We start from the raw sequence: 21,359 nt of genomic DNA, 5'->3' as shown, positions 1-21,359 counted from the left end.
GTCAATTTGAGTTTTTGAAATCTATTTTCTAATTTTTTGGCTTTGCAGCAATAGGGTTAGTGGGTTATGTTGAAGTTTTGTTCATGCTATTTCTCTTTTAGGCTAAATTTCAGAGGTCATAACTTGTCAGTTTTACTTGATTTTGGTGTCATTAGATAGGTTATTAAGTTCTTTACCCAATGAGACCATAATCCTATAAGTCCAATTTGTTTTGAGAGGGAGTTAGTGGCTGCTTTATTGATTTGAGTACAAATCTTTGATGGGATTTTGTTATTTTTGGATTCTATCTTGAAGTAGTTTTTGATTTGTTTAGTTGTAGTAGGGTTATGAGAAGGTTGTTAGAGGTTCTAATTAATGATAGCTGGTTGGTTGAACATAGGTGTCATATCATGCCATATGCTTCAATTTTTATCTAAAGTTTAGATCCAACATCTTGTCAATTTGTGTCCTTGCTGTATCTAGGTAAGGTAAGATAGATTTTACGATTCTGTTATTGTTGGTATTAATAAAGCAATTAGGGATTGCACTTAGTTAATTTTTGAGTCTAAATTGGAATCTATAAAATGGGATCCAAGCCTTTATGTTTGAGTCTATAAATAGTCATTGAAATTTAGTGTTTATTTAATGAATAAAAGTTATTAGTAAATTATGGTTATGAGAGCTTGCCCCTGTGTCTCCTCTTTTTCCTCCCCCTCTCTTGTAAAGGCACAATCTATTTTCATCTTCTTAAAATCATCTCTCTCGTTTATCCAACACATACACTTTATTAGGGCCTTTCTTTTTGGAGCCTGCCTTGTTTTTCCTATAACAGATGTTACTTGTATGAGGGGTTTCCATGTCATTAAACTTGCCAATTAACTTAGTTTATGGTCAAGTTTGTGCATAGGGACCTTATTCATTGTTTGCTGGGGGGTTAAGTTAAATTAATAATTATAATTAACATATAAATGAAAATTAATAATTATAGTTAACATTAAAGTAACTTAGTTTTGGTCAGGATCTGACCAGGGTTCAAATCTTGGAAACAACCTCTTGTATGTGTAGGGGTAAGGTTGTGTACATCTGTCCCTTCCCAGACCCCACATTGGTGGAATTATTGTGCACTGGGCTGCCTTTTTTTAGTTAACATATAAATGAAAAAATAGGAAGAAAATTATGGATTACTTCATGAAAGTATTTTAGTTACCATCATTGCTTCTAAAATCCCAAAGAATTTTGTGAATGGCTATGTACAGGGACAATCCTATCTCTAGCCGTTATTTTCCCTTAATCTCAAATAATCCTCATCCTTTAGCCCTCGTGTGTATATATATATATATATCTATTTTATTCCACTATTTATTATTAGCATAAATAGTTGAGCTTCCTCTGGAAGACAACTAATCAAATTAATCTATATATTTGTCCTCCCACTCTTTTTGAGAAAAGAAAAGTGTAAATTTATATTAACTGAGCACCAGGGTTATTTTGATGCAAATGGTTCTTACATCCATTTAGGTTCTATGGTTGGGTCCATTTAAGCTGTATCAAGTTTTGTTACCATTCAGATTCAATTCAGAAACTTGTTTTTTAAAGTGTGTGGGGAGGTGGGTTGGGTTGAGGGTCAATTGAGATCCAACAATAAAGGTGCAAACCTCAAGCTCAGACCTGACCCACCCGTGGTCAAACTCATTTTCATCAACTCAAGTCCAACCCAAGCTTTACCCAACTCAGGTTTGACACGAGCTCAAGTTGGGTCAGCTTGGTTGGGTTTCAAAAATTTATGAATATATTTTTGTATAGCCATCTTTTATTGAGCTTTATGGCCTATACATATTTTATGCACGTGCATGTATATATAATTAAAAAGATATTTTTATATAAATAAAATGCATGCATACATGTATTTGTTTGGGTGGGCTCAGATTGGGCCACCCAAGTTGTATCCCTAGGAAAAGTGTGTAGGCAGAACTTTGTGGTTTCTCAATTTTAGTTTGCTAATGGCATGGTAATCTTGGCAGAGTTTAGAGGGGTACATGATGTAAGAGTTCTTTGGATAGTAGAATTTGGAACCTTCCCCATCTGGCATGTTCACCTTTTCCTCTTTGACGTCCACTTTCAGTCAACAAACCCTGCAAGGTGCTTTCCTTCAAAGGAGGTTTGGTGTCGGCCTGTACCCCCAAAAATTCGGGCCTTTTGTTTGTAGGTGGTTTTCCAAAAAAATCAATACTTTAGATATGTTGTAAAGAAAAAGGCCAAATTTATGCCTATCACCCCATGTTTGTATCCTTTGCTTGGGCGGCGAGGCGATCATACACCTATTAATTTCTTGTCCATTTGTGTGCTTTATTTGGGCTTGGTTCTCTTCTATCTCTGGTTGCAAGTGGACACCTCCCTTGTATGTGGCAAGCCTTTTTGGCCCAAGCTTTTTTAGGCAACCGAAGAGACGTTGAAAATTAATGTGGAGAGTCACTAGAGCTGCTATCTTATGGTCAACTTGGGAACAAAGGAACAATAGGATCTTTTAAAGGAGTGGAGAAATCCGAGGAAATTGTAAAAACAATAACCATTATGACTATTCAATGGTTGAAAACTTTGGATTTGTTTAAAGACTTCCCAGCTGAATATATTTATAGGAATTGGGGAGTGGTGGCAGCTACAACTTCCATAAAACATATTGTTTAGGAATTGTGGTCCCCACCAATACAACAAAGAGTGAAATTTAACTGTGATGGGAGCTCTAGAGGTAACCTGGGCCCTTCAGGTATAGGGGGAGTATTCAGAGATGAAAATGGTAGAATTATGGCTATGTTTTTGGGGCCAATAGTAGTGGAGGACTCATCGAGAGCGGAGGTGATGGCCTTGCTTCAAGGTGTAAGATATGCCAAACAGTTGGGGTTACACCAAATTGAGATAGAGGGAGACTCTAAATTGTTGATTGAGCAGCTGCAATCTGGTGTTGGGAGCCTAGCCTAGATGTATAGACAACCAACCCATTACGGAAATCCTCAATACAACAAGGGAGATTGGTGTGTGCTTCAAATGGACAAGGAAATCAGCTAATGGTTTAGTTTATTTATAAAAAAAATGGTTTAGCTGATACATGGGCTAAAAAAGGGATTGTGAGGGAGAGAATGTTCTGGGCAGTTTTGTAAGAAAGATTAATAGGGACTCAACACCTGTTTAGGACTTGACACTTGTACTTAATTATGGAAAGTTATTCTTAAGTGGTATTAATGAAGTTACCATTTCCAATGGAAAAAAGTTAGAGGATTGTGCTTCAATGATTTAAAAGGCGTGCCTAGGTGCACATGCGAGGCACATTTGAGGGTAGGCGCCTCACTCAGGTCCTAGGTGCAACATTTTCAAAAGGCGCTTGCCTAGTGTGCCTAGGCTTGCGCCTGATGTGCCTTGTGCCTTGGCCCAAGCGTGCGCCTTTTGAAAATTGTACGCTTTTTTGCTTTTTTTGAATCAAACGCCTTTTGAAAATTGTACGCTCCGAGAGCCCCCTATTTGCTAATGTTGTTCATTCATTCATCTTAATAAAATATCTTCTTAAAAGGCAATTAAAATTATGAAATCATTATTTTTTGTGTGAGAATTAAGAATTTAAGACCCTAACATGGACTTGTTTGGGCTTGCCTCGAGGGGCGTGGCACAAAGGCGACTCGTAGAATTAGGAGTGTAATATGTTTTACATCACATTAGCTACTTGAAGTAATGCAATTGTGGAAAAAAAGAGATTATGGGCTTTACATGCTTGAAAATGTTTTATATGTTTGATTTTATTTTTAATTTTTCATTTGAATATGCTTTACATGTTATGTATATGTATTTTAATTTTAGATAATAGGTTTTTTAAACCATTAATTTGAAAATTTAAGTTTATATTTCTTATTAATATTATGGTTAACATTTTTTATTTTTTGCATTTTGTTGAATTTTCTGACATTTTTTTATTTTTTAGCAATTTTTTGTATTTTTGCGCCTTTGCGCCTTGGGTGCAAATTGGCCCTTGCGCCTTGTGCTTTTAAAACACTGGTGTGCTTGTATATTGGGATTTGAGATTAAAGAGTGGCCCATTAAGTAGTTAGGGTTACCACTAGAAGGCAATCCAAGAGAGCTTTCATCTTAGGACGGGAGGTACTTGTTGAGAGATGCAACTCTGCTAGTGTGAACTTCTTGTCTTACAGCATCAGTCCCTAACCTAGATAAAAAAGGAGGGTTGCCTTAGGTTGGCAATTGGCACTAAAACTTTTGTAAAACTCCCATAGTCATGGATCTTTAATTTGTATTTTCGTTCTAAACAGAACGTAATGGTGAAACAAGATTCAGGTAGTTGACCCTATATAGTGTTTTTTTAATGGGGCTACACAACTTGCGGTGGGGGTAGCCCATCCCTATCCCCTTTAACCTCCCAACCTTGGTGGCAATAGGATTTGATCCCTGGGTCTCCGCTACATCAAAGCGGCGATCTTACCAACTAGGACTGCTTAGATGATGATGATGGATTGTAGAGAGGTTTGGGAGAAAATTGGCTGCGTGGGACAATGATTTAAAAGATGCGCCTAGGCGCATTTCAGGGCTTGCACCTCACCTGGGCCAAGTGCATGCGTGGGAGATGCAAAACCATAATCTGCTGGGTAAGAACACAAGAGGAGATCCCTGGAAATTCAGGCCGATGGTTTGACAGGTACAAATTCTTGGTACCAACTTGAATGGATCTTTCAAATAGCTACTTAGAAGTGCAATTGCTTTGGCAGACTCATTCGCAAGGGCAGGGGTTGCAAGGGAATAAATGCAGTCGGATGTCTAGGTTGTGATTTGTAAAGATCTGTATTTATGTCTTTAAGCTCCATGTTTTTTGGAGCCTGCTTTGTACTCTTTAGATTTTCTGCCACCTTGATGGGAAGTGAGGAGTTAAATTTTAATGAAATATTATTGTTATTTATCAAAAGAAAAAGAGGTGGGCTTGATAGTTATACCTGATAGTTCAGGATTACTCAAACTGCATCCAACTGCTTGGGATGCTTGTTATTATTTGGTAACTGCTTTAAAAAATTTGCTAACTGCATAAAATTACATGCTGTTATGTAAATTACTTAAAGTTACTTGCCATTAAAAAACATGCTAATTGTCATTGTCCTTTGCCTCAAAATTGTGCTAATTTTCTGTTTTGCAAATTTGTGAAAATTCTGACCATGCAATTTTTTTATTTGTGAATTACCTTGTAGGAAGTGAAAGTATTCATGGTTGAACTCATATATTCTTTTGCCTCTGTATCTTATTTTATTTTTAATTATTTATCAATTAAAAAAGATATGGTCAGGAGGCTTATGCCTCTTGTGTTCTGGTTTACACCTCATGCCTCAGGATGGTGGCATGTCTTCTGTTGCTTAAAACATTGGCAGAAATGAGCCTGGATCTCCTACACTTATGCTCATATACTTGGGTGTGTACTACCAATAAAAACCGGCCACATCCTCTATACATGAAATCAGAAGGCTAAATGTATGAGTGGATGGAAGGGCCGTTAAGTCCTCTGTCCCTCTTTTTTAATTTTATACTTTCAATCTTTTTTACTTTTTCTTGTAGATGCCTTGGTGTTTTTTTGCCTGCATCATAGTTTTCAAGGCGCAAAGGCGAGGCTAGGTGACGGGGGTGCCTTGTCACCTAGGCGATGGATTTTTTTTAAGTAAAACCATATATCCTAAGGTATTTCCCTGGGTTTCATAACCATCTTCCCTAAATAATTATCCGTAGTTTTCATAAGAGAAGTACACATTTCATGTTAAGTCTAGAAAATCAACATTTTATGAGAAGAAAAAAAAAAGAAAGGAAAGAAAATTAAAAAAAAAAAATATAGGCGCTGAATCCCTACTTTTGTTATAGGAAAAGAAGAAAAGAAAAGGTGGAAGAAGATGTGGAAGAAGAAAATGTGTTGATTAGACAATTTTAATTTCTTCCCTTGCTTATTGGTTCAGGTTTTTAAAATTTTGAGGGTTCAATCAAGAAAATTTCGATAAGATACACCCCGTAACGGGCGTATTGTATTGTATCTTTGGGGTCCCGATGCACCTGTTTTATAGGTGTTTTCGGGAACCCATTTTTTTAAATAATATATATAGTTATATTTAAATGTGAAACTGAAAACCAAAAGAATAAAAAAATAGGGGGAGGATCATTATAAGTACCGATACACCTCTGCTGATACAGAGGTATATCGATACTTTGAACCATGTATATTTTATAATTATAATGTCAAAAAATAAAAAATATTAAAGTATTTTATAACACAGTACACAAAACTGCTTGGCGGTTGGGTGAGGCGAGTTTTTTTCTTCTAGGCGTACGCGTTGCCTTGACAACTATGGCCTGCATGTTTTCTTCTTCTACCAGAATGCAATTTGAAAATGTTGAGAAGCTTCTGCAAAACATCCTGCCTGTATATTGTGTAAATAAGTCATCACTTGTACAATTTGTTGCTGAAAAAAGGCAAATATTGTCTGTTTCCCTGCTTCAACAACAATGAGGTACATGAGCCAGATATTAGAATGTAGAGAATATCAAAATGACTATGAACACGTGATTGTAGAATATAGTAATAAATTGTAACTTGTCCCCCTTAAACCCTTCTTTTTACAATCTACTGAAGTCTAAAAGAATCTAATTGACATACAAACTGGTGGAAGGAAACCTCTCTGCATTCCATAATTTGTATCAATATTTAATCACCCCCATAGAAGGATAGCTTTTCTGTGCCTACAACCTAACCACAAGATAATGCTCTACTATGGTGGGCGTCGGGTTTGGGTAACTATTTGGTGAGGAGAATGGTGTTGATTTAGGCTTACATTCATGCTAGCATTCACTCAAGGGAGGAGGAATACCATGATGGGAGATGCAGCAATCTGAAGAAGAAAATGGCTGAAGAATTGTCTTCTTCAGCTCCAGTGTTGACAAACACAAGAATGGTGTTGGTGGGGGATGCAGTGGCATCTCTGAGAAAAGGGATGAGAGGGATAAATGTTTGGTTGATTAAGGATTTCTCTTTATTTCTTCTCTCAATTTGTTTCACTGAAGTTTAAAATAAAAAATGAAAATTAAAAAAAAAGAGGGGTGGCCGAATGGAATGCTTAATGGAAGATCCATCCGCTTGTACGTTTGGTTTGTTCTCCTGATTTCCTGTGTGGAAGATATTTCTACTTTTGATTTGTAGTGCACACCCAAGTTTAGAAGATCCGGCGTCCGCAGAAACCTACTTGGATGTCTAACTGCATCATTTTACCCTACCTCTCTTGATTTGGCATTGATTGCATGGATAAACTCTGGAGTATGATTATGATTATTTTTACAACCGCCCATTCTTTGTATTTTTCATGGTCTGAAACGCTTCATAGCATGTTGCAGTAATTTGCACATTCATATTAATATACTCATCTAGCTGTTTACTCATTTGTTTCATACATTTATGCAGGCTACTACCTTACCATGTTGTGGCAGATTATGAAGCTGAAGAAGATGACAGGATCCTTGATTCTGACACAACAGGTCAGATGCCCTCACGATCGCAGCAGTGGGACTACAACATTGCAACAAAGGTTGCAGAGTTCACAAACACTTTTGAGAAACAAGTCCTTGCGTTCAATATAATATCTCGGAAACGGGCTTTAGGGGAGTTCCGTTCAGAGGAGAGGCTGATGATTGAGCAGGCTCTCCTTCAAGATGAGAAACAAGCCCTGCTAGAGTTAAGGGCAGAAATTGAATCCAGGGAGAAGGCTGGTCGAGAAGCTGCAGAAGCGAAGCTGCGGATGGCAGCAATGGCTCAGGCAGAGCAAGCTCGTGTGGAGGCACAAGCCCATGCTGAGATGATGGCACGTGGTCCAATGCGGGGAAGTGCTGCAGGGTCTCAAGTGGACGAGGGTTCAGTTGGCCATGACATGGTTGGGCAGGAACAGGGTAACGTGGATGAGATGATGCATGGATGGGGAAATACTCAGAGAGAAGATGAAGAACCGTCTGAAGATTTTCTCAATGACGAGAATGAGCCTGAAAATGGAGAGACAGGAATGCAAGATGAATGGAGGGAAGTTGGGGAGTTCGATTTGAACACGAGGTAACAACGAAGTTGGGGCGATTGAACCTCAGTGGATAATGTGTCTGTATGCTTAGTAATGAGAAGAGAAAAATTCCTTAACATGTATGGTTTATCATAGTACTAATGGCATTTTGTGATATCAGATGCATCTTTGATGTGGTGGAAATTGACGAAATTCCCACCTGAACCGGAAGCAATGCATCTGATCATGTGGTGAGTTTCTGATCCACAATTTGATTGTGATGTGTTCCGCCAAAGATGTGATCTTTTAAAGCATTGCTGAACTCAGGAACGTCTGAGGTCTGACTGACCTATTTACTGTACTGGCCAGTGGCCACTGCTGAAATTCCTCCCTCTAATTCATTATTTCATGCTAGCTTCACAGTTCGTGATTTGTATGTTAGCTGGAAAATCCTATAACCTTGTCAGGCGTTGGCCCAATCATTTCAAAATACATGTCAGCCTAATTTGTGGGGTCCATCATCCATGTGTAGGATGTAAATGGCTTGGGTTAGGAATGTGTTGAACCTGACTCTTTAGAATAGGATTATCGAACTTAACGTCCTAACCCATCCTCTATGAACAATACCATTATCCTTTGGGTTTGGGTTGTGTTTGGTATCATCTGTTCCTAAAACGTTTTGGGTTGATTACTATAAATTGACGTATATTTATTATTTGAGTCTATTTATAATTGAAACAGGCGTAATCATTGCCATTTATAATTTAGAAAATCCAAATCCAATCCAACCTGAGGATTTTGTCAACAAGGGTTTATGAGTTTATCAATAAGCTCATAAACCCTAATGATTAGACCTGTTCATGGGCCGGGGTTGTTGGGCTTTGCCTTTATATTAACAAAAAAAAATGTCTAGGTTCGAGTCTGAGCTCGGCCCGAATATTGGGCTTAGGTCTTGAGCCCAAGTCCGACCCTCATATAAAGTTTGAAGCCCAGGCCCGAGCTCGAGCTCGATCAGAAATTTAGAAAAAAATACTTTTCCTTTTTTAATCAATTAAAAATTACCTCAAAATCTAAAAAAAAATAAAAGATCTCACTAGTCACTATTACCTGAAAAAAGAGAAGAATAATAAAAAATATATATTATATATTTTTTATTAGATAAAATATTTTTTTATTATATAATACATTAACAAGTCAGGTTCGGGCTCAGACCGGACTTGTTTTGAGAAAGCCCAAGCCCGATCCGTAAAAATGTTGGGCCCAAGCCCGAGTAAGTGGGCTTGAAATCCTGTCCAAGCCCGACTTAGATTGGGCCAGACCAGCCAGGCTACCCGGCCCATGAACAGGTCTACAAATGATTATATATATTTTTTATTAGATAAAATATTTTTTTATTATATAATACATTAACAAGTCAGGCTCGGGCTCAGACCGGACTTGTTTTGAGAAAGCCCAAGCCCGATCCGTAAAAATGTTGGGCCCAATGTCTTAGGCCCAAGCCCGAGTAAGTGGGCTTGAAATCCTGTCCAAGCCCGACTTAGATTGGGCCAGACCAGCCAGGCTACCCGGCCCATGATTAATGATCTTCTGTGTTCATTTCTTTTTATCAAGATTTTTTTCCTCATAAACACCTCTGTGGTTTTTTGTAGTTGAATAATATCGCTTATTTGGAAGTCAATTTCCTTCAGAATTTAAATAATTGGAAGTAGAGTCCTTCCAATTTGAAGCAAGGAAACATAAACTGTTTTTTCTAGTTTTACCATTAAGTTCAGTTTGGAAGGAATACAAATACAATACAAAATATAAGGTTTTGCACTCTACATATTTATATTCGTACTCCTTCCAAACTAAGTTTCACTGGCTAAAGAATAATTGATTTCACCTCTATCATATGGTGAATAGGGATATTCTAAATCAAACTTATTATCTTAGTGATCAACGATTCATAATGGATCAAAGCAGAATGCTTAAAAGTCTTTTTTCCTCGCGGCATGGTTTTTATCGCACTGGTAACTGTCATTTTCAGTACACATATATGCGTTCTTATTTTGAATACAAACATGTCTTGAAACTTGTGATAACTGTCATTTTCAGTACACATGTATGCATTCTTATTAAATGTATGTTACTGAAGTAGAGCACATATATGTATCACATTTGAACTCTTTCCAAATGGGACCACTTTTGGCACACTTTTACTTCAGGTTTTTTTTTTAATTATTTTTTATTTCATCCATAATACAGATAAACCAAATAAAGTAAAACCCCTCTAAGGAACTGTTTGGAAATGGAAAAAATGGCTTTACTGAATGATTTTATTATTTTATCTTTTAGTAAATCATTCATTAAGTAGGTTTTGAGTTCTTTAATGCTTGAATGGCATATCTGGTTGATTACTATATCCTTAAATATTTATTGCATGATAATTATCAAATTGCTTTCATGCTGATCTTAGGCCTGATCAATAACAATAGTCAGGATCATTCAATGATGATTCTAAATCCTCTAAAATACTGTTAAAAAATCTTCACTATTTTTCAGTTATTGTATGGCTGAACAGGCAATGGAAGTTTGTGATAATCAGAGGTAGAAGTGTAGAACTGATGAGGGATGACGCCTAAGCTATCATTAACCTCTTCTTGGTGGAGTCTTTTGCTCCACTCTGACTTGGTGCTATTTTCGGGCCAATTGCAGAAGTTTACTTCATTACCTTCTCTCTTGCTCTATCAAATATCGAATGTCTCTAGAAGTACAAATAATGCTTTGTCTTTTGTATGATTGCAGAGGTGGTCTACTTAATTTACCTAATTTCTTAAGTTGTACTGTTCTAAGGAACTATATTTCGAGATTGGATTAGCTGAACGCAATGACTGCTTATTGAGCTGTGGAACCAATGAAATGAACCATCTATTAAATGTCAAATGTATCTAGAAGTTCAACTAATGCGGCACATGTTGTTGTGAAGTATGCTTTGCCTTTTGTAAGACTGCAGTCGCCATCTACTTCACTTAATTTCTTAAGTTCTACTGTTCTAAGGAACTATATTTCGAGATCAGATTAGCTAAATTAAATGGCTGTTTATTGAGATGTGGAACCAATGATAACACCCCATGTAATCTATTAAATATCAAATGCCTCTACAAGTGCAAATAATGCATATTTGTTGTCTCAAAGTATATTTTGGGGTTGTGAGGTAAGTCTTTTTTTAAAGATCTTTTGAAAATTCTGACAGTCAAAAGATGATGTGAGTTTTTGCATCAAAATCTTAATAACTTAAAGACCGTTTGGTTAAAGCATGTCTGTTCATACGAAAATGAATTGAAAAAAGATAAAAAACTTCATTTGGAGTTTCTTGAAATAGGCTTCTCACATCTTTTGGAGGCTGTGACTAGATCTTTTCTCAATTAAACAGGAAAAGGCCAAAACACATTCTGCCCACGTAAAGAGACGCATCAAAACGAGCCTCTCTTTTTGTAAGATGTACTTGATTTCATACACTCTACTGTTCTTAACTCTGAAGGACTATTTTGACTTTTGAGATCGGATTAATTAAATGCAGTGGCTTCTTAATGGGCTCACAACTATCCAATCTCTCACCGTAGGGCCCATGTATTTGTCATTGGCTCCACAGCCAACAAGTTCAGCTAATTCGAATTACTTATATTTCTGATTAAGTTGAATGAAATTACTTTTGGGATTTTTCAAAATCTAAACAATAAAAATAAAAAATTAAGGAAAATACAGATGATTTAACGTTTTGAATAGTCAAAGAAGTATGATGTCCACCGTGTTTTAACTTGGGGTTGCAGTGGGTCTGATGAAGATTTTGGGAACCGCCCCTAGTGTTAGAGATGTAATACTTGCCCAACGAAAACAAAACTGTTTCCCATGTATTATTTGTTGTCTCTCTCTCTCTATACAAACCTCCTTTTAGAGGTTAAATCATTCATTTCTTGTAATTATACAGAGCTTACATGGTTCTAGATTATCATTTAAATCTATTTTACATCAAATCATAAGCTTAAAACAATAATTACTACAAGTTGTAAGACCTAGTTAAAACATGTATTTAGGGTAATTTTGATCAAGCCAACATTTTTAAAAAATTCATGCATCCTAAAAACCATTTTGGCTAGCTATTGCTTTTTTATTTTTTATTTTTTTGGGCACAACTATTGTATAGAGTTTGACCATCTGCTCCAATTAGTCTGGGTATGATAACAGAGGCTTTGAATCTCTTTCTCTTCCATCTTCCCCTTTGAGACTTTCACATATAGTTCAAAGTATCATGTGTGATACCCCAAAAAAATGTATATTGTATTTTTACAAAAAGAACAAAAAAAAGTGTATTGTGCGATCCATAGGGGCGATAGGCACAGATAGTAATTGTTTTACATTCAAGCTTTGGACTGTTCAAAGTATCTTCTTGTGATTAGGCAAAATATGTACTGCCGATCATCTTGAAAAATTCAAAGAGGTAAGGGTACGGTTTGGATGTTGGGAAAGTATTTCCTAACATACCATGTGGCTGCCTCACTGACAAAATATTTAGTGAACTTGGGTGAGAGCAAGGAATTAGGATATGCTCATCACGCCAACCCAACAGGCACATCAACCCGCGTATTAGGAACATTTCCTATAAATAATAACATATAACTACAAGAGATTTTCCTGTTACATGGTGGAATGTGCTTGTGAGGTGTATTCTGTAAGGAGCAGATCCGGTCTTGAGAGAGAAAGCCTCATTAATTGACTCCGGATCTTCTATTTACGATAACTCTGCCAACATCTACCTACAATACATTACCCCCGTGAACTGTGAACATCTCCCCCTGCATAATACTATGTAGGAGGATGAGATGTTCTTCATGTGTGGCTGTGATGTTATGCAAGTTAATGTGGGCAGAATTTGTGTAGGCAGATGGTCCGGACTTTCATTAATTAAGTGGCATTTAATGTGGCATGAAGCCATAGGCGTATCAGGACAAGAGGTAATTACCACTTGATGGATGACACATAGAGATGATTAAAATGATGGGAAAGTTCCTGATTAGTACTCTTTACTTTGGGCTTCGTGTTATTTTGGTCCCCAAACTTTAAAATGCGACAATTCAGTACTCGCACTTTCAAAACGTGCCAATCCAGTGCCTGCCGTTAAGTGGTATTTGAAAATACATAAATATCCTTCAAGTGCTATATAATTTTCTTTATCAACTACCCAAATGTTGACAAAAAATGAACAATCTTAAATCCTTGCCTCTTCTATTCAAGAAAGTTGAGGTGTTGGATTATGTTAGATTAAGCTAATATCTGACCCATTGATATAAGATAAGAATATAGATGTTAATAGACCAGGTTTGGATTGAAACCATTCTAAATCAAAACAAATTTGAACAGATTAGACAGTCTTGACCTGTCCCAAATGGTTCAAAAATATTCATTGAATTGGATTGGACCTGATTCATTTATAATGGACTCAGGATTTGACTTAATCGGATTGGACTAAATCCAGTCCAATCGACAACTCTAACTACAACCAATCAAACACCTTATCAACTGGGCTCCATGCTGTTGGCATCTTCTGCAATTGATATCCATGTGATCCCAATCTGATAAGACAAACTGTAATGGTGGCAAGCCGTGTGGTATTCAACTCAAGAGGCAATAATATCCAATAGTGGTTCGATGTTCAAACATCACATATCTTGCCTTCTCTATGCGTAGGGCTTCTTCCTTTATTTGGAAAAGAGTCAAATTAAAAGAACTTACTAGTGACAATCGGTTCAAATCCTTTTGTATTTGGAATCAATGTAAAACGTCATTGGTGTAAAAATACATGGATAACATTTTATACTGAACTGTGAAAGTGATCGTTGCTTTTTGAAAAACATGATAGATAGAAGAGTGTAAAGTTTTACATCAATAAAATTGATGTAATATTTACATCGATAATCAATGCAAAGCTTTACGTTTAATAGGTTTTATATCGATTGTGGACTTAAAACTCCACTCCATACAAATATATATAAAACTGAAGTGGAATAGAATTTTTCATCAATTATAATTATACTCTCCTTCCAAACACAGGCAAAATCAAACCGATATAATTAAACTTTTACACCGTTCTTGATTTATACCGATTCTAAACACAATCTTAAATATTTGAATTAATTAGACAACTGTTGCATTCTTGACCCTTGAGAGGTCAAAGAGACAAAAGATCTTTTAGATGCTTGAAGTAAAACCCAGATAAGAAAACTGGAAAGGAAAATCAAGAGATAGCCCAAGTGGGGTGGGTGGGGATGAGAGGAGGCAAGAAGCAATATAATATTAATGTTGTATGGAACTACATATAAAAGAAATATTATTTGTGTCCATAAAATATATATATATATATATATATATATCCTGTGTATGCTTAACAAGTAACGTCATGTGAGTCCCATCATCATGTTAGAAAAAATATGGTTGTGGTTCATGTGTTTGTTATAAGTGATCCAGCACTATATACAGACGTATTTGCAAGATAACAAGTGACTTTGAGCATTGCAGCCATAAATTTAAATAAATAAATAAAGTGAGGTTGCCTTTGGCTATGCTCACAAGTCAAAACCACAATGCCAACAAAAACTACGAAGATGCAATTTTACACACTCACTCTCAGGCCATTAGGGAAGAAGTCAGAATTAAAACTTTTATCAAATTCTTCTTATGGTTATGGATCCTGAATTTTCAATGTTTTAGGTGTTGTTTAATCATTTTTTTTTCTTTTTTTTTTAAATGAATCATAATCGATTAAAATGTATATTGAATTTTTGGGGTCTTTTTTTAAGATAAAGATCATTTGATAAGTATCTTGATCTATCAAACTTTAAAAATGCATTAAAAGGTTATTTATCGCACAAAAAAATTTAAAAGTTTCATTTGAAATTTCCTAAGAATTCAGTGATTTTATTATTTATTTGATTTTCTCAACTTTCTGAGACCAAATATAAAAAGACCGAAAATCAGTCTTTTGAGCTGGTTAAAGCCCAAAAGACCACATAGAAATAAGGGCAGAGCAAGGGGGACCATGGCCCACCCATGGTCCACAATTCTTCCATTAATAACATCATAACTTTCCATGTAAATCCCGCCTCCCTTTCCTGACCCACTCTAGGTTTTGAGCCCTTACAAAATTTCTGACTCCGCTCCTGCATAGAAAGGCACGCCACAATCTTTTTGAATCTTTCATCTTTAACCACCTAAATAATCTTATTAGATGGTGCCTTTTAAGATGAATATTTTTAACCAAGGTTTTTTAACTGCGTTGGTTCGGACGGATGGACCGTTTGGCCCAGGGAACCATCCAGGCAGTTGGTTCCGTTTTACTCAAAACCTGATTTTTGGTCAAAAATCATTAAAAAAGTTAATAATCTGTTGATTCGAGTGATCAAACCATTGATTCGTTCAATGGTTTTTGACTGTTTTTTATTTTTTAATTTGTTTGTCAGAATGGATCATCTGTTCGAATCAGACGGTTAGACCGTCGACCTAGAAACAAGTGGTCAGAATGATTCCATTTCTAGGCCGTTTTTTAAAACATTGTTTTCAACAATGGTTCAAATTATACACCCCATAAGGTTGGAAGGAAGGGGTGTATCATACTTTGAACCCCATCCTTCATTTTCCATTTTCTTTTTTTTTTTTTTCAATAACCCAATGTCTTAGCAAAAGTGAACTCTTTTTTTAAAAGCGTGTAAGCATTGGTCTAAATCATGGCACCCCTTAAACGAATTTTAACTTCAGGGCATAGTTTTCAAACTGCCATTGATCCGGATGGTCGGACCATTTGGCTCAGGAACCATCCAAGCAACCAGTTCCATTTTACCCCAAACCTAGCCCCTGGCCAAAAATCATCGAATCGGTCAATGATCCGTTAATTCAGATAGTTGAACCATTGATCTATTTAACAATTTTTGGTTATTTTTAATTATTTTTTAATACTTTTTGTTAAAATAAGCCATTTATTTGAATCGGACGATCAAATCATCGATCCAAAAATTAGGTCATTTTTAAAAACTATACTCCGCAAAATTTAAAAATTATGTATGAATAATCTATAAATATGATATGATACGCCCAATACGGAGCATATGATATAAAAAAAATTTGAACCTTTTTCTCAAGCAATGGATGATCCGACTGGTCAGGAGCGTTTTGTAAGAAGAAGATCCGGTTTCCCCACGCGGTTGAAGGGTGGAGCGGGAGCGACGGCGCGTGAGAGGTGAAATGAGAAGGAAGGAAGAATACGTTTATGATTCACCTTTTCTTTTGGCCGTACATAACGACAAAAAACCCTTTTTGCAGACAACATGATGCATACCCGTCCTTGTCATAATGAAAAGTCAGTCTCTGTTCTACTTTTTAAGTCGGTTACTGACTTTCTCTCTTTCTCTTTTCGTTGATTGAGATTTGAGAGGCCTACCCAATTAATTGCTCTTTTAGATCTCGCGAGAAAATGAGGATTGATTGGTTGATCGAACACGGCTTCTGTTGAACAGGGATTTGCCCAAGTTAATCCCAAAAGCCTTTCTCTTTGTTTGTTTGTTTGTGGCTGATTTCTTCTAATGCACTTCATCCTTTTGCTTTAACGTCACAAAGAAACCGCTTAGCTCTGGTAGGGTTGGTAATTGATTGGCTGGTTATGCTTCATAACAACCCATCTCATGGTTGTTACCTTAACATGGTGCATGGTACCATATATTGATTGACTTATACACAAGACACCAGAAAGACATGCCAACAACCATGGCTAGTGCCTAGTGGAACCTCAACCTCTTAATTACCTTGGTTACAAATGTGATCAGAGTTCTTAAGAGAGAGAGACCTAAACCTAATTACTAATGTCACCCCCTTCCTTTTGTGCTTGGTGGGTGAGTTAGGTACATTTGGGTTATTGGAAGGAGTGGCCCTAATTAAAACATATTGAATCTATTACATTGAATAACAACAATGGTAGTTGTTACATGGACTTCAATGGAAACAACTCAATAACTTGTGATTTTTAATTCATCAATGATACTCAGTCTTGCCCTTACCCTGGAACCCAATTAAGGAATCATCATATTTCAAGCTATCAAATTAAAATGCATTGAAAACTAAGATTTTTGAGGCTGAGAAGAAGGATTGTGCCCTCAAAACTTATCATCTCCCACTATAAACTTTTATATGGGAAAACAAAGAAGAATTGTGTTGGATATGTTCAACAAGTTTGCATCACAGTGATCTCATTCAATAATGGGGCTACCTAAACATGTTGGTTTTTCTTATTGATACCAATGAAGTTTGATTCCATCATGAATGTCCACCACCTTGGATCAAACCTATGGTCAAGGATCAAAATATCAATATGACACTCACATATCCGTATCGGTCGCCATGGAAACACATGGATACATCGTTACAGATAAGGTTGGGAGTTACGAAAGTTGGGCATAAAAAGCATCCCTCCCTCGTACATTTATTTAAAATAAAATAAAATGAAAAACTAAATTATCATTGATATTGATATACACTAATACTCATGTTTGGATATCGGATGTATCAAATGTTGAGTTATTATTATCACCAACGAATGAGAGTTCCTAAAAATAAAGAATATTCTAAATACTGGGTCGAATGCTTTGATGGCTCAACTGATTGAATCACCAGGTTGACAGTCAACATTATTTTCTAAATAAATGGTCAGAGAATGAAAGACTCAAATTCCTGACCAGAGTGATGGGTTGACCAATACGACCAGATAGGTCAACAGTGGGTCGAAAACACTGTTTAATCATCATCTATCTATCAACCATTATTGATTTGTAGGATAAGGATTTCAAAAAGTGAAGATTTGCTTTATGTAACTTTCAACCCATTTGTATCCTATTATATCTTTCATTTACATGAATCTTTTCTAACACAATTAATTTGGTAGTTCTAAAATGGGATAAGGTTTTCTTTTAAGCAGTAACTGTGAAAACAATGTAAGGGTTTATTTGGTTTGCAATAGGAATCGAAATCAAAATCTTTTGGAATCAGAATCGAAATCAGAATGATCTATTTTCATAGTTTATTTGATTCAGACATGAATGAAAATGGGAATTGAAATTTTCATTCTCTAGAAAGGGGTAGGGAATGGCCATTCCATTAAATGGGGGAATGTCATTTCAGCAGAAATGAAAATGGGATTCTAATTCCGTCCAATCAAATAGTTGGAATTGGAATAATCTATTCCAATTTTGATTCCAAACCCCTATTCTTGTGAACCAAACGGAGTCTAAGTTTTAATAAAAAGCATGGTTTTTGAAAACGAACCGGTGATTGAACCGGTTAGAGGTCCGGTTACTGGTTCGAATGGTCTGACTGTTCGACCTGAACAGCCGGCCTGTTTTGACAAAAAAAAAATTAAAAAATTGGAAAACGGTTCAAATGGTTAACCGGTCAATTCAGCAGTTTGCTGACCAAAATCAATGCTTTTAGAAGAAAACAGAATCGTGACCGGTTCACGTTTTTCGGTCCGACCGTCCGATCTGATCCGATTTTGAAAACAGTGATAAAAAGGATCAATCTTCTTACATAAAAAACAAAGAAAATTGACAAGAGGAAAAGGTAGAAATGAAAGCAAAAAGTCAAGGAAAGAATACGAGAAAATGAAAAGAGAAACCGGGAAAGGATATTCTTGATACCTTTTATTTTTCAAAGCGTTCGGTTGGGGGAATGAGGGAAGTATGCTGAATGCGTCCCGATGAAGGCTGCTTTTATGAACCACTCAATATCTGCTGTTACAGTCTTGCCTTTTCTCATTTATGGATTTATATTCTCTCTCTCTCTCTCGTATGGGCCTTATTGAAGTCTCGGAAGTTTCATAATTTTCCCTTTTTCAAGTCAAATTTACGGAATTGCCATTTCTCGGGATTTCTATATATGACACGTGTAATGCTGCCTTTCAGCTTAAAATAGCACATTTGTGGCACTAGCAGCCCTAAGTTTTTCACTGCAATGACAATATTATCCCCACGGCCCTTCTTTGTAAATTGTACACTATGATTATTCGGACTGTAAAACGGTATTCCTCTCCCTGTTAGCTTAGACAGTATATATTTCACAGACATTATAAAAGATGATTTTGATTAAAAATTCTTCTTCCTATTTGGATTTGAGTCGAGTTGAATTGTTCGAGCTCGGTTCGTTAGAAATTTTTGAATTCGAACGAGTCAAGCCTTTTATAAAATTACAAAATTATTTTATTATATATATGTGCTCGATTAGGTTTGCAAGCCTTACGAGCCAAGTTATATTAGGGTTGAGTTCAATTCAAAGCTCAATTTAAATTGAATCAAATTGAGTCATAAGCTGAGCCCAAATACCTCATGAAAGACTTGATTCGTTTCCACCCTAGATAAAGGAATTTAAGGATCCCTTTCATTACTTTTAAGTGGACAAAGAAATTAAATGTCTATTATACCATGTTAATTCCTCTTATCAAGTTAGTAGGTTTTTTCCAATTCAAACTTTATCCCAATATTCAAAATTTTGTCATGTATTGGCTCGTATCGACCGATATGTATTATATCGGAGCCTTCCTGATACACCCCTACAAAGGGTGTTTCGGGTTGGTGAGTGGTTTAGGAGGTAAATGGGTCCATCTGAACTAGATTCGAAAAAAATTAGAAAAAAAAAAAAAAACCAATACCAATACAGGCCGATACGCCCTACCAGTGTATCGCCTTGTATCGATATTTTGAACCTTGCTTTACCCTTACATTGTTAATATGAGTAAATGTATTTTAGTATTTCATTTTTATTTTTTATTGCATAAACAAACCCATTTTTTGGTAAAGAGAGATTTAAGGGTATTTCAGTCATCAACCATTTAATGATTTTACAATAAGGAAAAATTGGCATTATAATATGTTTAAATCCATGACATCAACAGTTGCTATTAGATTTCTAAAGATAAAATAACGGAAGGGGTGCATAAGTCCCTTTATCCCCAAAGGCCAAGGGGATTTTTAAGGGCAAAGTTGAAAGGTTTAAGACCTTTTTAGAAAACCTAGGATAGGTTTAAAGGATTTACTCTTTTTATTAAGGTTATATTATCAAAAAAGAAAATCCAAGTTGTTTCTATGATAGGTAAATTATAGATCTCAATATTAATCAGGTCAGACCCAATTATCCTAATTAATGAGTGGTTTGATTATAGGTCTATTTGATATAACTAATTAGTAATTGGTTCAGCACTGGTCTACCCTGTTTCAAACCATATTCCATTGGCAGCTCTAGTTAATTTCAAGACTATTACTGCCATATAAATTGTATGCAACTCTTTTTGACTTAAAACAATAGCTTAGAAGTCAATTGATAGAACTTTAACTATGTTTTAAGGGTTTAAGAACGGATTTGTATAAGAAAAGAGAAAGACTTTATCTATATTACAATTGGACAAGTTTTTATTCTCTTTTTGTTGGATCTCTGATCCATTTATCTTAATTGCCAAATAAGTGTTCATTTGGGGAAGATTAATACAAATGTGAGAGATAACATTTTTGCCTGAAACAATGAAAACAAGGGTTTATTTTTCATACTTTTATGGCAAAAGTACTCGCTACAAAGAGATACAAAGCAAGAAACACAAGGGAATTAGCACAAAGAAGGGCATATAGATGTAAAATGCCCTTCCTTAAACTATGCTTTTGAAAATCCCTCATAATTTAGGTTGTATTTCGCATCATTGTCCTTTCTACCTGAAACATTTTGGATTGATCAATACAAATTGGTGAGAGATATGTGTTGTCACTTTTTAGGAGATAACGACTTATCTCCACATTCCATGAGCTATGCATATGTGTACAATGGGTTGATAGGATAATTCTTTTAGTTGTTGTAACATAATTTTGAATTCAAACGTGTACAACTTCCACATTCTATCTTGTACTCATCTTAATATATACATAACACATAACAATAACAAGAGTTGAGTTATTTTATCTCATTCGAACTCTAATTCGTTTAGTCACATCATACATGAGTGTCACTTTAGCTAGAATGGTTATACTTCATCCCCTGGAGAAAGAAACGTCAATTTGGCATTTTCATAGACAACAACCTGCACATACATTTTGAAGGTATGCCTCTTCAACTATAAACAACCTCAAATAATAGTTGTATGCTAATTTGTATTGATCAATCTAAAGCATTTCAGGTATAAATAGCAATGGTATCAAATATAACCTTAGGCTGCGTCTGAAAACAATACAAATAGAGTATAAATTCTAATTCAGGGTAAATTTACAC

The 21,359-nt window shown here is 35.8% G+C and overlaps 1 protein-coding gene across 1 annotated transcript in view; it reads left to right on the top strand.

The window, feature by feature from the left end:
• LOC104612908 (mediator of RNA polymerase II transcription subunit-like protein) overlaps positions 1 to 8,464 on the top strand; it is a 34,182-nt gene extending 25,718 nt beyond the window's left edge. Inside the window, exon 2 of the mRNA XM_010280569.3 lies at positions 7,457 to 8,464. Within this exon, the coding sequence (XP_010278871.1) occupies positions 7,457 to 8,099 (643 nt within the window). The 3' untranslated portion in view covers positions 8,100 to 8,464. The remainder of the gene's footprint in view (positions 1 to 7,456) is intronic.
• Positions 8,465 to 21,359: the final 12,895 nt, after the last annotated feature.

This window comes from Nelumbo nucifera, chromosome 3 (genome assembly GCF_055504915.1).
Source record: "Nelumbo nucifera cultivar China Antique chromosome 3, China Antique-T2T, whole genome shotgun sequence".
Classification (NCBI taxonomy): domain Eukaryota; kingdom Viridiplantae; phylum Streptophyta; class Magnoliopsida; order Proteales; family Nelumbonaceae; genus Nelumbo; species Nelumbo nucifera.
Note: the sequence above shows the minus strand (reverse complement) of the source record. Positions and strands in the feature narration are given on the sequence as shown.